Here is a 14,665-nt window from a genome sequence, read left to right on the forward strand (position 1 = left end):
TTTTTGCTGCAAATGCATCATAGTTGCAACTCCATGTAACTAGGATGCACCAGGAGACTGTGTTGATTAATTTGATATGACATTTGTATAAGCACAACAGAACTTGGCAAGGCCAATACATTGTAGCACTTTGTGTATAGATTCATATTCTCAGTGGCACACAGACATACAGGTGTCACATATGACATTAATCAGCACAGTCTCCTGGTGTTTCCTGGTCACATGGCATTGCTACGAAGATACATTTTCTGCAAAAAAAAAAGACGCCTGACTCTAGCAAAGTCTTACTGTACCTGGCACGCTGAGATGTGCTGTCCGGCATGCCTGCAGCTATGATGTATGAGGACACATCTGTGTAACTGAGACACTTTTCTCAGGCACTATCAAAATGTATATTGTGTGCTGAACATTTTCCTGTACTTTCACCTTCATGCATCTCAAATATGTTTACTACCGTAGGCCTAATGTAGACTCCATAAAATCTGCTGATGCATTAGGTATGTGCGGGGAGGAATACATTCTTATGAACCCCTTATCTGTGCTTTGGTTGTCAAACTTCCGTGCTGCCATTTATAAAGGAGGATTTGAGTTAAAAAAAAATATGTATTAGACAAATGTATATTTAAATTTATATTGCTACTGTCCAGCTGTTGTAATGTCGTAAATCTGTGTTTATACGATTTACCCCAATATATATTGATAAGTTATTGTGCAGAAATCTGTCAGTTACTATATTAGGCAATAAAAGTAAGGTTCAGATTTATGACACCACCTTTGTGTCATGCTGATCCTGCCCGACTGCTGTATTCCAATGCTGGCCATACATTAGGACGACCAGCACCCGATCCGATTCCTCATAAGATTTCCCTTCAATACCCCCGGGAGCCCCTAGCACACGATTTGGAGTTTTATGTGCATACGATGAAGCATACAATCTATCAATCGATTGTGTGCCTCACAAAAAGCATGTGATCACCTGGAAGGAAATGCCACTCAAAAATGATGCTGATCGTATACAATGCATTGTAGGCACTATGTGCATACGATTACGACGAATAATATGGGCTATACATATGATCTGTGGATGCAACATTGGACCCGCAGGGCTGCACATCACATTGTAATCAGACCCAAAACCCGTACGATGTGCACACAATGCATTATACGACACATCTAAATCGTACATTCATACACGATATCGACCTAGTGTATGGCCAGCTTTAGTGCATCCCAGTATCAGAACAAAGACTTTCCGTATAAAATCTGTCTTACTGCAATACATGCTTTCAGCCACACAGCTTCACTCTATTCCTAAACATCCGTGGAAATGTAAATAATGTCAGTGGTTTGGAAGCGTGTGACAGGACAATAGCCACCTGCTTTGGGGGGGAAAAAAGCTTTCTTGCAGTTTTTAATTCCCTTTAAAACCCTACTTTTATATCTCAGCGGGGAGAATTTCTCCTGCCATAATCTTTCATTTTCAATAACCAATTTGTTCTTTCTGCTTGAATAATACAGTATGTATTTAAAGGATAATGTTACTGAAATAGGTGCAGAGCTATTTCTAGGAAACCTGAAAACAGTCGATGGCTGTCACATTCATATTGAGATTAAACTTTCTTTGTGAGATGTTTTTCTACTTAAGGTTCGTTGCTACAGGATTTGGCTGAATGCTTTAGGATTGTTACATTATTTTATAGGTATTATTGTAATACTGTAAACTTCATTTAAGCAGTAACCGTCTCATAATCTCTTATCTGGAGGAAGATGAGAAAACCGTAATGTGATAAACATTGTATATGTGGTGTATTCAATACCTGTCGGAAACTACCGTCTTGTCGGAAAGACGGCAGTTTCCGACAGGTTTAGGTCGGAAGGGGTTCTGACCTATTCAATGCGGCCCCGTTTTTTCCAACAAGTCGGGAAATCCGACTTGTCGGAATGGACGTGGGGCCGATCCCCGTGCTTCTGTCAGAAATCGGACCAAATCTGACAGGTTTTGGTCCCATTTCCGACTGTGTCAATCCGACACCCTGTCCTCCATCCACCCTGAAGGGAGTGGCGCTGGGGTGAAGCAAGCGGCGCGGGTGAGGGGAGCTGCGCCGGGGTTGAGTGGAGCAGCGCCGGTGCGAGGTGGGAGGGAAGGTGAGCAGCAGTGGCCAAATCCAACAGTTGGATTTGGCCACTCTTTGAATAGGGGTTGTCAGATCCATTCCGACAAATGCATGTCGGAATGGATCCGACTCTTATTGAATATACCCCTATGTGTGAGTGGGCACTTACCTGTAGAATGTTTATTCTTTAGGGGGTATCCAATTATCCCCGATGCATTTTCGGCCATTAAAAACTGCAGGATATTGTGATTTATGACTGATTGTCGTTATCACGGTATACAATAAGAGGCCGTTTTTAACGGACGAAAATGGACCCGCAATCACATGATAACACACAGGATAAGGGATAAGGCACGCGAAGCATAATCCCCGATAAGTGCTGACATCGAGGGAAAAGGATGCCTCTATCGGGGCTAATAGGATAGCACCCCTGACGATCCTATTAGCAGTGGTAAAGTACCACTGCTAATAGGATAGCCACCCTGTGTATATTCCCCATGATTCCATCACTCTTATTGGAACATTCATCATGTATTAATATGTTCTTTACCATTTAAAAGTTTACAGTTTAGGTTGTTGTTATTATTATTACTATTCCCTGTGGATATATGGTTGGTTACTTTGATATTTTTTGCACAACCTGCCACTCACTTCTGTCTCTGTGTTTTGGGGGTAGGTGTTTGATTTAGTCACTGGCAAATTTCTGCAGCACTTAAAGGGTCACACTGGCACTGTCCAGCACTGTCAGTTCACATCGGATGGGAAAAGACTTGTCTCATGCTCAGATGATGCCTCAATCAGGGTAAGTCTGCTGTTTCACATCATCATTAACGTTGTCCTTCATATAGAAGCCTTTGTTTCATCCATTCATCCTGTTGGTCAGTGGGACAGTATGACCCATCAGAAATGTGTTTTGTAAAAGCTTGTTATAAAAAACGTATTCCTTCAATCTTTACATGGACATTATTATTGGAGGATCAGTCATGTTTCTCTTCTTGTCTGCAATAATTTGAATTGGATTCTGTTTAGGACGTGATTATATATGTATTATTAGTATTATTATTATCCTTTATTTATATGGCGCCACGTGGGATCCGTAGCGCCCAATTACGGAGTAAACAAATAAGCAAAACATGAAGACAGTAACTTACAGTTCAATACAATATAGGACAAGTACTGGGTATATAAACATAGCTGCGTCAGTAGACCGCACTGAAATAAGTATCAGGGTGGCAGAAAACCGAAGGATTTGGTGCCATCAAAGGGAGTATTGAAAAGAAGATAAGTTAAGTAAGAGATGTAAAAGCACATGAGGGAAGAGGACCCTGCTCGTGAGAGCTTACATTCTAAAGGGGAGGGGCACACAGACAGGGCTGAAACAGATGGGGTAGAACGTGAGCATGGGCCACAGAAGGCTTAGGATGAGACACGGCTGGGTTTGGTGAAGAAGTGTGTCTTGAGAGCCTGCTTGAAGTTTTGTAGAGAGGTGGAGAGTTTGAGGGGAAGAGGTAGAGAATTCCAGAGAAAGGGAGCAGCACGTGCAAAATCTTGGAGGCAGGAGTGGGAGGAAGTAATCAGAGGGCAGGAGAGGCGGCATGCATTAGCAGAGCGAAGAGGATGGGCGGGAGTGTAAAGGGAGATAAGGTCAGAGATGTAACTGGGAGAGGAGTGAGTGAGGGCTTTGTAAGTGAGTGTGAGAAGCTTGAAATGGATTCTGAAGGGGAAGGGAAGCCAGTGAAGAGCTAGTAAGAGAGGTGATGTGGATGTAGTGCATTTGGTGAGGAAAATGATCCGGGCAGCAGCATTGATGATAGATTGGAGTGGAGAGATGTATGTGTTAGGGATGCCAGTCAGGAGGAGATTACAGTAGTCCAGTCTGGAGATGACCAGTGAGTGGATAAGGGTCTTAATGGCATCCTGGGTGAGAAAGGTCTTTGAAATATTTTTGAGATGAAAATGACAGGTTTGTGATAGGTGCTGAATGTGTGGTTTGAAGGAGAGGGAGAAGTCAAGGATTACTTCAAGACAGCGCACTTGGGGGCTAGAGGAGATAGTTGTGCCATCTATAGATAGTGAAATTGTGGGAGGTGAGATTGTGCGGGAGGGAGGGAAGATGATCAGCTCAGTCTTAAGGTCCATACACACTTAACGATATAATGAGCGACGTCGCTCATTTTCCCCCTCCTTGAGCGACGTCGCTCATTATATCGTTAAGTGTGTATGCCGCCAGCGATGACCGATGCGCGGCCCCGCGGGTCGGCAACGATCGTCGCTGTCGGTAGGGCATGCATGAAGGATGTGGACTGTCGTCCACGACCTTCATGCAGGGCTGGCGGGGGCGTGACGTCACTGAGCGATATGAGCGGTCATATCGCTCAGTGCGTACAGGCAGCCGCCGACCGGCCGGCCCGGGAGGGGGAAACGTTAGACGATGTCGCTCACAGAGCGACATCGTCTAATGTGTATAGGCCTTTAGACATGTTAAGTTTAAGAAAGCGCTGAGACATCCAGGAAGAGATAGCAGAGAGACAGTTGGCTACACGAGTGAGGAGAGCAGGAGAGGGGTCAGGAGAGGAAAGGTAGATTTGAGTATCATCAGCATAGAGATGATATTGTAAGTCAAAAGAGCTAATGAGATCTCCTAAGGAGGATGTATATGTAAGGCACCGTTTTCTTTCTAAAAGCAATATGCACATGAGAGAAGTTTGCTTTCAGAAGTGGGAGGTTTATTTCTTTTGTGGCTGATAGAGTACATCACAGAAGGGATGAGCTATAGCTGATACAATAGCATAGTTCAGCTGCAGAGATACATATACCATTCTGGATAGTTTATAGTGTTAAAAATAAAACGTGGCCAATGTAAGTTTTCATGTGCCTGTCTCACATTGGGGTCAATTCATTTACCTCTCCCCCATGAGTTTGTACAAGTGAGAGCTGCTGTATGCTGCACTTACGGTAGCTCTGGAAAATCAGCAAGTCCAGGTTGAGATCGGGCCACAAGAGGGGCGAGAGGAGGTGCCAGTGTTTCCACGCCATCGCAACAGCAACTAACTCCCCTCTCATGACCAATGCGTCTCTTCACAATATAATATGTGGTTTTGGGATGTTTAGTTAAAATGTATTAATTTTGGAGTAAAATATACTTTAAAATAATATTCGTCAATCCAGATGCGAGCCTGTATGCTTATCATCATGTGATGCTCAGAGGCTTCTCTTTTTTCTTTTTTTTTAATGCATTGGATTGTCCAATTAAACAGAGTAATGTGTGTGATTGTTCTAAGTGTACTGTATATGTCAGGGTGTAACAGGATATGTGATGCTGCAGGTTTGGGACTGGATGTCTGGAGATTGCTGTATACTACAAAGGCACAAAGAAGCTGTGAAGTGTTTCAGAATTTTCCAGAATTCAAAACTCTTGTCCTGGTCTTTTGATGGGACAGCGCGGGTAAGAAAACCATGGTTTATCTTTGCAGATGTAATGATGTTCTCGCTGGGCTCTGGTTTGTTTCCTGTGTTCAGTGTGTGTTATGTTATTATATAAACTACGTTTTATTGTACCGTAGTTAAAAGGGAAACTGTTAACTACACTCTCTGTACTTTTAATGAGAAAAACTGGATCTTTAAAGGACAACAAAAAACGATAGTAAAATAAATCATACCGCTGTCACCAGCAGCAACAGAGAGCAATGTTTTACTACTTCTGTGGGTGCTCTTGGTTTATTGCGCAGTAGTCATCCCGGTGTTTATGGGAATGTGTGGCTGTCCATTTCTCTCTGTTTTGTGCATGGCTTTGACCTGCTATGTGCCTTATGTGAGAAACACACATTTGGAACAGCCATAAGGCATACCGGGCCTGATCCAGGTTAGTAGGTAAACCTGATGGTGGGTGTACTGTGCATGCGCCGGACCTGTTCTGTGCGATCAATCACAGTCCCCACTTAGCTGCAGCATGATTGACTTGCTGCCGCGTGTGAGTGATGCCATTGAGAACCGTTCTACAAAACTGGTGGAGTGTCACCCCCATTTTGTAGGAGTGCTGAGGCCAGGCTCTGTGCGTGTCAGGGCCAGAATTCCTGGACCTGGCAGAGGAGTTCTGAGTAAGGTGAGGAATCTGCAGATGGCCGAGAGATGTGACCATAGCAACCAATAGAGATCCAGTGCTTTTTCGAACGTATCACTGGGATTGCAGTTGCTGTCAGGCGGCGGCCATTTCCTACAGACGCCTCCTGCAGCATTATCATATTAGTAGTACTGTACCTCACAGCTGCTTCCCTGCGCCGGTGCACATGGCGTGCATCTCTGGCTCAGGGCCACAGTGCAGTCGCTGGAAAGAAAAGTGCCATTAATGCACACAAACATTCCCATATAATTCAGTTGAATTCATATGTATTTGAAGTACCGAAACATCAGAGAAAAGTAAATTTCCCAGACCTGTGACAAGATCATTTCCAGTACACAGTCACGTGCTAAGTGCAGAGGCGGTATGTAGAGATTACTGAAGGACAGTCTATCCTATGGGCAGCACTGAGCGATGTATTGCTTCAAGATATCAAGCTCTGAGGTGATGTTAAAAAGGTTAAAACATTTTTCTTTTATGTATTAAGCTGGATACACACTAGGCCAGTGGTTCTAAAACGGTGTGCCGTGGCTCCCTGGGGTGCCTCAGGACACTTGCAGGGGTGCCCTGGATTGGTGGTCCAGGACCAATTAAAATTATTTATGGTCAATGTAATAGGGAAACTAGTGCTGGTGGCTGACAATCATAAAATATGTGGACAAACAGAAGCAAATCTTATCCCTCACCACACAACTGAACCTGAGGATGACATATAAACACAATTTACTTAATTTAAAATTTCTTTCTAAATATCGCAATGAGAAATATTTGGCTTGGGGGTGCTGTGAAAAAAATGTCTGATTCTCTAGTGCACTGTGATTCAAAAAAGTTTGGGAACCACTGCACTAGGCGATATATCGCATGGCCGTCACTGGGTGTGTATGTCTATGAATGACGTTGTTCACAGACATATCGCAACGGCTGTGCGGCACAGCCGATGACCGATCTATCTAAGATATATCTGTGCATCCGGCTGTGTGTATGGGTGATCCACTTGCAGCAGGGAATGACGCCACAGCTGTGCGTCCTGACTGACACATCGAGAGGCTGATCGGTGAGTGTGCATACTTACCTGAATTGGCCGCTCTGTCGTCGCACCAGAAAGTCTGCCATCAAGTCGTGACGGCGTGTACCCAGCCTAACTTACCATAATAGTTATTTGTGCCCTGTCCACATGGTTTTTTTTATTCAGCAATACACGGGTGTGTGGTCTATAATTCTATCCACACTGCTCCTTCTCTAATAGAAAACACTTAGATGTGAGGCCTTTTCTTTGGTGTCTTGATTTTTTATTTTTTATTTTTAATGTTGCTCTTTGCAAGTTTAGAATTGGCTGATTCATATCAATTATTTAATGTCGCAGATATGGGACCTTCTGAATGAGAACAAAGAAGAGGAATTCAGGTGTCACGCTGGTGCCGTTCTTTCTTGTGATGTTTCGCCTGACTTGTTAACATTTGCATCTACTTCAGCTGACAAGACGGCAAAGGTACAGTACAAGCGCCATATTAGGGTAAAGGGCACTAGCAAGCAGCACAAAGTGCCAAGTTATAGTGGCCAGTATACAAAGTAAGGTGCCAAGGAACTATACCAAGGACAAAGGCACAATAGAGAGTGCCACGGTACAGTACCAATATACAAGGTGCAGTATTACAGTCCCAAATTACAGTACAGAAGACCTTGGTATAATATAGAATGCTAGGTTACAGCACAGAGTGCCACATTATAGTATACACTGCTGAACACTGCTGTATTGTGCCAAGATACAATACAGCGTGCTTTGGTACATGTGAGGAGCACACTCAAGCAATGGTATGAGTGTATTGATTCTCTACTTGCTAACCATAATAGAGATTACATAGACTAGTTAGAGACGCACGGCTACAAGCTATTGTTACAGTTCTCTCACTTTCTTTGCGTACCAGCTAAGGCAGGGGTGGGCAGGCAGGGCCCTCTAGCTGTTGTGGGACTACGTTTTCCCCAAATCTGTTTTGCACAATAGCACTTATTGTACAGCTGCATTCTGTTAATAAATATGTGTTGTATCAATCGTGTCTTTTGCATAAATACCTTAATAAACCTTAAGAAATGTAGAAATGTTTCAGCGTGAGCCTCAATTAATGTTCCAATCCTTTAGTTGGAAGAAGGGGGGTGTTTATTAACCAAGTGTTAACTGTAAATGCTAGAAAGAAAGGGTCCGCTTAGTTGAGAACTGACATGTATTACTAGTCCCCAATTGGGTAAACGGCTAATAAAGATTATTTTAATACAGAAATAGATCTGTCACTATTTTCAAGTTCTGTGGTGTTCATTTGGAGAATGCCCACTAGGGGGAGCAATACTCATAGAACTAATTAATTTTATTTTGCATGCCTCGCTGAGATGAAATATGACATAAGTTATCTATTATTTATAGAATTTATTTAGAAAGCCACAGAGATATTTCATAGCGCTGTACAGTTGTAGAAACGTAACACTTACAAACTACTTTAACTTGTACAGAGGGCTCTGCCTGAGTTACAAACTAATTATGCTCATAGCATGTTTGTGGTGTCTTCTCTATATTATACATGATAAAATTGTATCTTATAAGTGATGGAAAAATATAACATCACGCTTATACTTTCATTAAAATACCCATTGGTTTAATGATGATCATAAAATAATTATTAGAGGGACCTAACATGCTATTAAAGCATATGCCTACGATGTTTATTCACCAGGGATGCCACATGTTTGTATCAAATTGATACACACATCTGTGTGAATACCGGTTCAGCTCGCACACTCACAGCCTCCACTTGAGTAGAGAACAACTTCAGAAGCTCCACCCAATATATTATCATCTGCAAAAAAAAAAAGTATAGAAATGTAAGGTTTGTTTGTTGTGTTTTAGATTTGGAGATTTGACGGCTCTTGTCTCCTCCATGAACTGAAGGGTCACCACAGCTGTGTGCGGTGCTGCAACTTCTCTTCTGACAACCGCTATTTAGCAACTGGTGATGACAACGGTGAAATCATGGTATGCTATATAAGTGTTGTGTATGAAACAAACAAACAGGAGCTTTGACAATTACTTGGAAGTCACTTTAAGATACATGTAACATGAATAATATGTATATTTTATATGTACTATAATATATCCATGTTTATCCTGTTTAAAGAGGACCCGTCACTACTAGGTTCTCTGATGTCCGTTTTATCTTTCCCACTGATGATCCCCTCCCCCAGAAGTAGGCAAATTGCATGTACATCACTTGCAGCTTCACTGAATGAGCCATGGGAGAGGAGTACTGTTGTTGTTAGGGGCAACAGAGTTCAAGACTTGTGACCTGGATAAAGAGAAGTTACACCCAGAGAGGTAACAAAAGAGACCACCCTGGTGGTTCAGAGTTGAGCTAGGGAATTTCCTTAGGCAAAGGAAAGCATTACAGGGGCACGTTTGTGCAGAGAAGAGTTTTAAAACATTCTCTGGCTATACACTAGACCAACTTTCATCGAACCAACCAACTACTGTAGTTGGATGAAAGTAGGTCTAATGTATGGCCAGCTTTAGTCCCGCGTGACCAAGATAGCGCACACAACCCATATAGTATTGGAGACCTAATACATATTCAGAAACTAAACAGAAGTCATAGCCAATGTCAACAGGTATGTTCTTCTGGAACTTATTTGCCTAACCATGAGGAAACATGACACCATAATAGTAGTTTCAGCCTTGCCTTACCTACAGAGAGTAGTCCTAAGCATATACTTAGATGCCCTAAATGTAATATGGGCAAGCACCTACAAGATGGTGTTGATTGGTACAAACACATTAGACTACTGAGAGATCACGAACAGACAACTTAAACTCTCAATGACGCTCGAATGAAGGTGTCTGATCTCTTCTCCAATGCCAAACAGGAACTTCCGCTGCTCACACAGTATATGGGGCTGGCCCTGGCATTAGCAGGAGCCATTTGTCGTCTTCAGCACTTCCAGCACTCCATATCCTTTATTTATTTTTTTCTTTGCAAAACTGGATCAGCAGCCCTGATGTACTAATGTCAGCTTCTGCAGTGAGTCCTTATGACACATGACAAGGAATTTGGCTATTTTGCAGTATATCATTCTGTAGAAGTCCAATAGATACATACTGTATAATATGCTATATTTCTGTTTGGCAGATTTGGAACGTGGAGAGTGGAGAACTGCTCCGACAGTGTCGCGAAATGTCTGGTAATACAGAGGATGGCTGGGTGACAGATATTCACTTCTCTCCTGACAGTAAACTAATAGTATCCTCTGGAGCATATGTAAAAGTAAGCATTATGTCTATGATAAATGGTTGTGCTGGAGGCAATTATCTAATATGCCCAGAAAACCATTACTGGATATTACCCTTAGAATCGTTTTTACTAGCCCCCATCCCCATGTCAGCTAAAAAATCCCATGGTGTTCACAAGCCAGGATCCCGATAGTTCTCAGGAGACCTCTCCACATGGACTGGTTGTGGGGTCTGGACCACGACCAGCCGAAGAGGGAGTGTCATAGAGCTATATGTCAGTTTGTCACAGTCAGTGACTGCTCATATTCCTGCACTCTGAGAATCTACAGTGTCAGTATGACCACTTTGTAACATTACTCACAGGTGCTTAGTTTCGTTTGTAGGGAAAAAATAAGTAAAATTCCAATAAAATAAGAAGTGGAATGCAGCATGCTGGGAGCACAGAAAGAATTCTCTTTTAACATTGAAGGCTTTTGGGACAAACGAAGTGCCAGACCTATGTTACTTCCCCTTCCAGCATAAATTATTCCCCATGGCTGAAGATTTTCCCTGTAACCAGGCCAGTATTTGGGGACAGGCAATAGATGGACTAGAAAGGATCAGCCATTTTCCTATATGTGCTATGTAAATTACCGCACCACTTCCAATACATAGACAAAAAGTATAGTATATAATATTATATATAATATCGTATCAACCATATGATGAAGAGATGAGAAGAGTAGCAAAAACAATAGCATTTAAGGGAATTATTCTGTGGATCAGAGCGTTAAATACACAGGTAGGTTCATCAGCGTTATGTCATTTTTTTGCGGCAACCTGTATAACATGAACTACCAGCACTTACAGTATACTAAAGGGAAGGCAAATGTTGGGGCCTCACATGCAAATCCTTACATTCTAACGCACAAACCCTAGCATGGCAGCCCTGAATTCTAATAATACATATACTGGCAGGCAGTATTGTACCAACAATGCAAATGGAAAGCTATTAATTATAATATCTTTATTTTCCAGTGGTGGGATGTGGACACGGGGACTTGCAAACAGACGTTTTACACGAATGGCACAAACTTGAAGTCGATACATCCGTTTTCTTCTTTTAGAACTTTTGTAACCATTGACAATCTTGGAATTCTGTATGTGCTTCAGCTGGTAGAGTGACAATGACGCTGCATGCATTAAATATGCTGCTCCATTAGGTTCTTTTGATAATTTACCTTGTATAACAGGAAGCACACTGAGTGCAAACCGACAGGGAACTTGTACACATCTTGGCTTAGCAAAGCTCTCAAATACAACATGCTGGGTTCTTTTTCAATTACCACTTGGTGGTAGGCGGGGCGGAATAACTCCTGAATGTCTCTTAATCACACTATTGTATGTATGTTATCTTAAAGCTGCAGAGCCAGTAAAGCAAACACAGTACAAAGTGTGTCGCTTGGAACATAGCCATTTCATATCTTCTGACCTGTTTACTGGCTAATACTTGTATTCATTACATAACGTGCTTATTTCCTTTATACACATTCACTACGTAAGCTGTGAAATACATCTGGGGCAACAACAACAACAAAAAATCACTCACTTGATACATAAGGCTGTGTGTAGCAATATAGCATTTGCCTTTTTGCACTGAATTCTACTTTGGAAACCATTCCATGTTTTTAAACCATATGCGTGTTGAACATCTCACCATGCCTTAAGTGCCCTGTGGCCAGAGATGATCCGTCCTCACAGAAAGAGCTGCCCCATCTATCTTCCTGTGCTTTCTGCCTGTGACCAGGTTCTAGCCTTATTTGTGGGGTGCTACACAGTGCGACTGCCTGGCTTACTGAGCTTTATACACTGGTCCCTATGTCCTTTACATACAGAAAGTGGATGGAACTGATTAGTGCATTGTTACCCACTTCCCCTAACGTCTATGGGTTGTACACTATAGAAGTGATTCATGATCCCTATCTGAGCTCACAGCCTGCTGGTGTGAACACAAATTCAAAAGACCTTAATGGTGACTAGATTTAATTAAAAGCAAATGTAAAGAGTAAAGAAGTAATTGCAAGCTTGCGATCTGTTATGCAGAATCATTGGGACGTGTTTTATCCTAATAAGAGCCGAGGTCTTGATGAAGTCACATGCCTGGAAATGGCTTCTCATTACATTGCGTAGCACTGTTCCTCACAGTGACTGCAGGGAGAGCCATCTGCTGACCATTTATCTGCTTCCATTCTCTCAGGATAGCTGATCTTTAGTGCTGTTTGATGAGTTAGAATATAAAGTTGTGTCTGGGTAAATAACGTATGTGCTGCCGCAACAACTGTCACCACTTCCTATCATGCTTGCTTCTGGTGGTTTCCTCAGTAACATGGCCTGGAAAGTACAAGGCAAGTACATGGGGTTTTAGTTGGATTTTATAGAAACCTCTTGTGAGTGTGATTAGCCAGGTGAGTGATTACACATGAAATTGATATAAAATATAATTATTGGTGCACAGCTGTATCAGTGACTGATCTCCTGTGTGATAAAGCACTACATAAAGTAGTACAGTGACACTGACAGTGATGGTGTATATAACAAATCTGGATTCCTACCCATTGACCATAAGCCTTACAAGTATAACCTGTATGGCGTTTCTTACAAGAGGTTTGGTTGCGATAGTATCACTCATTTCTGCTAACATTTATAAAGATGAGTAAGTCTCATTTTTTCAAGTAGAATACGACTGATCAAGTTAATGTCCATCGCCTATTATGTAATGTATTGCCTAGGTGTATACCAGAACTCGCAGGGCCAGATTCTGATTTTGGAATAAAGTAAGAAAGAACAAGTAACTCTGCACCTGGACAAACGTGTTGCAATGCAAGGGGTGCAGATATATACATTATATTGCATGCAGCATAACTTCTGGCTGCTTTTGCATGTAGCCTACAAATGCTGGACAGCTTTCTTTTTACACTGCAATTTAGATTTCAGTTTGGACATGCCTCTCCCTAGACTTGCCTACTTTCCCGTAACAGCTGGGAGGTTCCCGAAACCCATGTGGGCCCCCTCAGGAATATACTGTAAAAGCTGCATGCCAGTCATTGGTTACATGTGCTACATTTGTTAAAAAAAATTAAATCATGGGGCAGATGTAGTAACCTGGAGAAGGCATAAGGAAGTGATAAACCAGTGATAAGTGCAAGGTGATAAACACACCAGCCAATCGGCTTTAATATGTAAATTAACAGTTAGGAGCTGATTGGCTGGTGCGTGTATCACCTTGCACATATCACTGTTTTATCACTTCCTTATGCCGTCTCCAGGTTAGTACATCTGCCCCATTGTCCCATAACCCAATGGGTGGTGCAGTATTTCTCAGTGTTATGTGAGTGAGATATAGGGAGCCATGTAATGAAGAGGATTCACCTTTTTACTTGCCAAAGACTTCTGGTCATTCTGTATTATTACTTGATGTTTTTCTGTTTCTTACTTTTGCATGTTAAATAGCACTTGAATTTTCCTTTATCAGTGCTCGTATATATTTGCAATATGTTTAGACTTCATTATCCGTTGAAAGGTGGTTGTTCTCTTATTTGTAGACCACATACATTGTTTTCCTTGTGTTCTATGCAATACTTGTTTTCTAAATAAAAATTTGCAATTTATAAAAAAAACTGTCATACCCAAGGCAACAAGAACATTGTTAAGCTTCCACTTTTAATATTTTCTAGTTTTGTTTTTTTTCTTCTTCACCTAAGCACTTAACATACATTGAATGTTTGTCATTTTCCGTTCCAGTAACCATCGCTTATTATCGGCTCTATGTACAATCTGCAACACTTTACCGGCTAATTGTGCCAGGCCGTGTCCCCTTTCTCCTATGATTTCTTGCACTTGTTTTGAACTACTTGCAATCGGCAGAACTGATGGAATAACAGTTGTGCAATTTGCTACAATTGCAGGTGCAATACTGAATACTAAATAATGCTAATCCATACATACCTTTTATTTACCTATCTATTTTTCTTCTGATGTCTCGCATCTTTTAATATTTTTTTTTCTTGTATTTTTAAGTATAACAGCTATATCAGACATGCTGTTTACGTGTTAGATGATATGAAGTTGGTATGTTTCAGAGTCTTTGATAAGCCTTCTGTGCCAGATACAATAAGGATCTTTACC

General features: G+C 41.8%; 1 protein-coding gene across 4 annotated transcripts in view; it reads left to right on the forward strand.

Moving 5' to 3' along the window:
• Nucleotides 1-13,677, forward strand: part of APAF1 (apoptotic peptidase activating factor 1) — a 188,583-nt gene extending 174,906 nt beyond the window's left edge. For all 4 annotated transcript variants that reach the window (XM_063927851.1, XM_063927849.1, XM_063927850.1 and 1 more), the window contains exons 22-27: nt 2,791-2,916; nt 5,440-5,559; nt 7,595-7,720; nt 9,128-9,253; nt 10,401-10,535; nt 11,519-13,677. In XM_063927851.1, the coding sequence (XP_063783921.1) occupies nt 2,791-2,916; nt 5,440-5,559; nt 7,595-7,720; nt 9,128-9,253; nt 10,401-10,535; nt 11,519-11,665 (780 nt within the window). In that variant the 3' untranslated portion in view covers nt 11,666-13,677. The remainder of the gene's footprint in view (nt 1-2,790; nt 2,917-5,439; nt 5,560-7,594; nt 7,721-9,127; nt 9,254-10,400; nt 10,536-11,518) is intronic.
• Nucleotides 13,678-14,665: the final 988 nt, after the last annotated feature.

The sequence above is a fragment of the Pseudophryne corroboree genome, chromosome 6, assembly GCF_028390025.1.
Source record: "Pseudophryne corroboree isolate aPseCor3 chromosome 6, aPseCor3.hap2, whole genome shotgun sequence".
NCBI lineage: Eukaryota > Metazoa > Chordata > Amphibia > Anura > Myobatrachidae > Pseudophryne > Pseudophryne corroboree.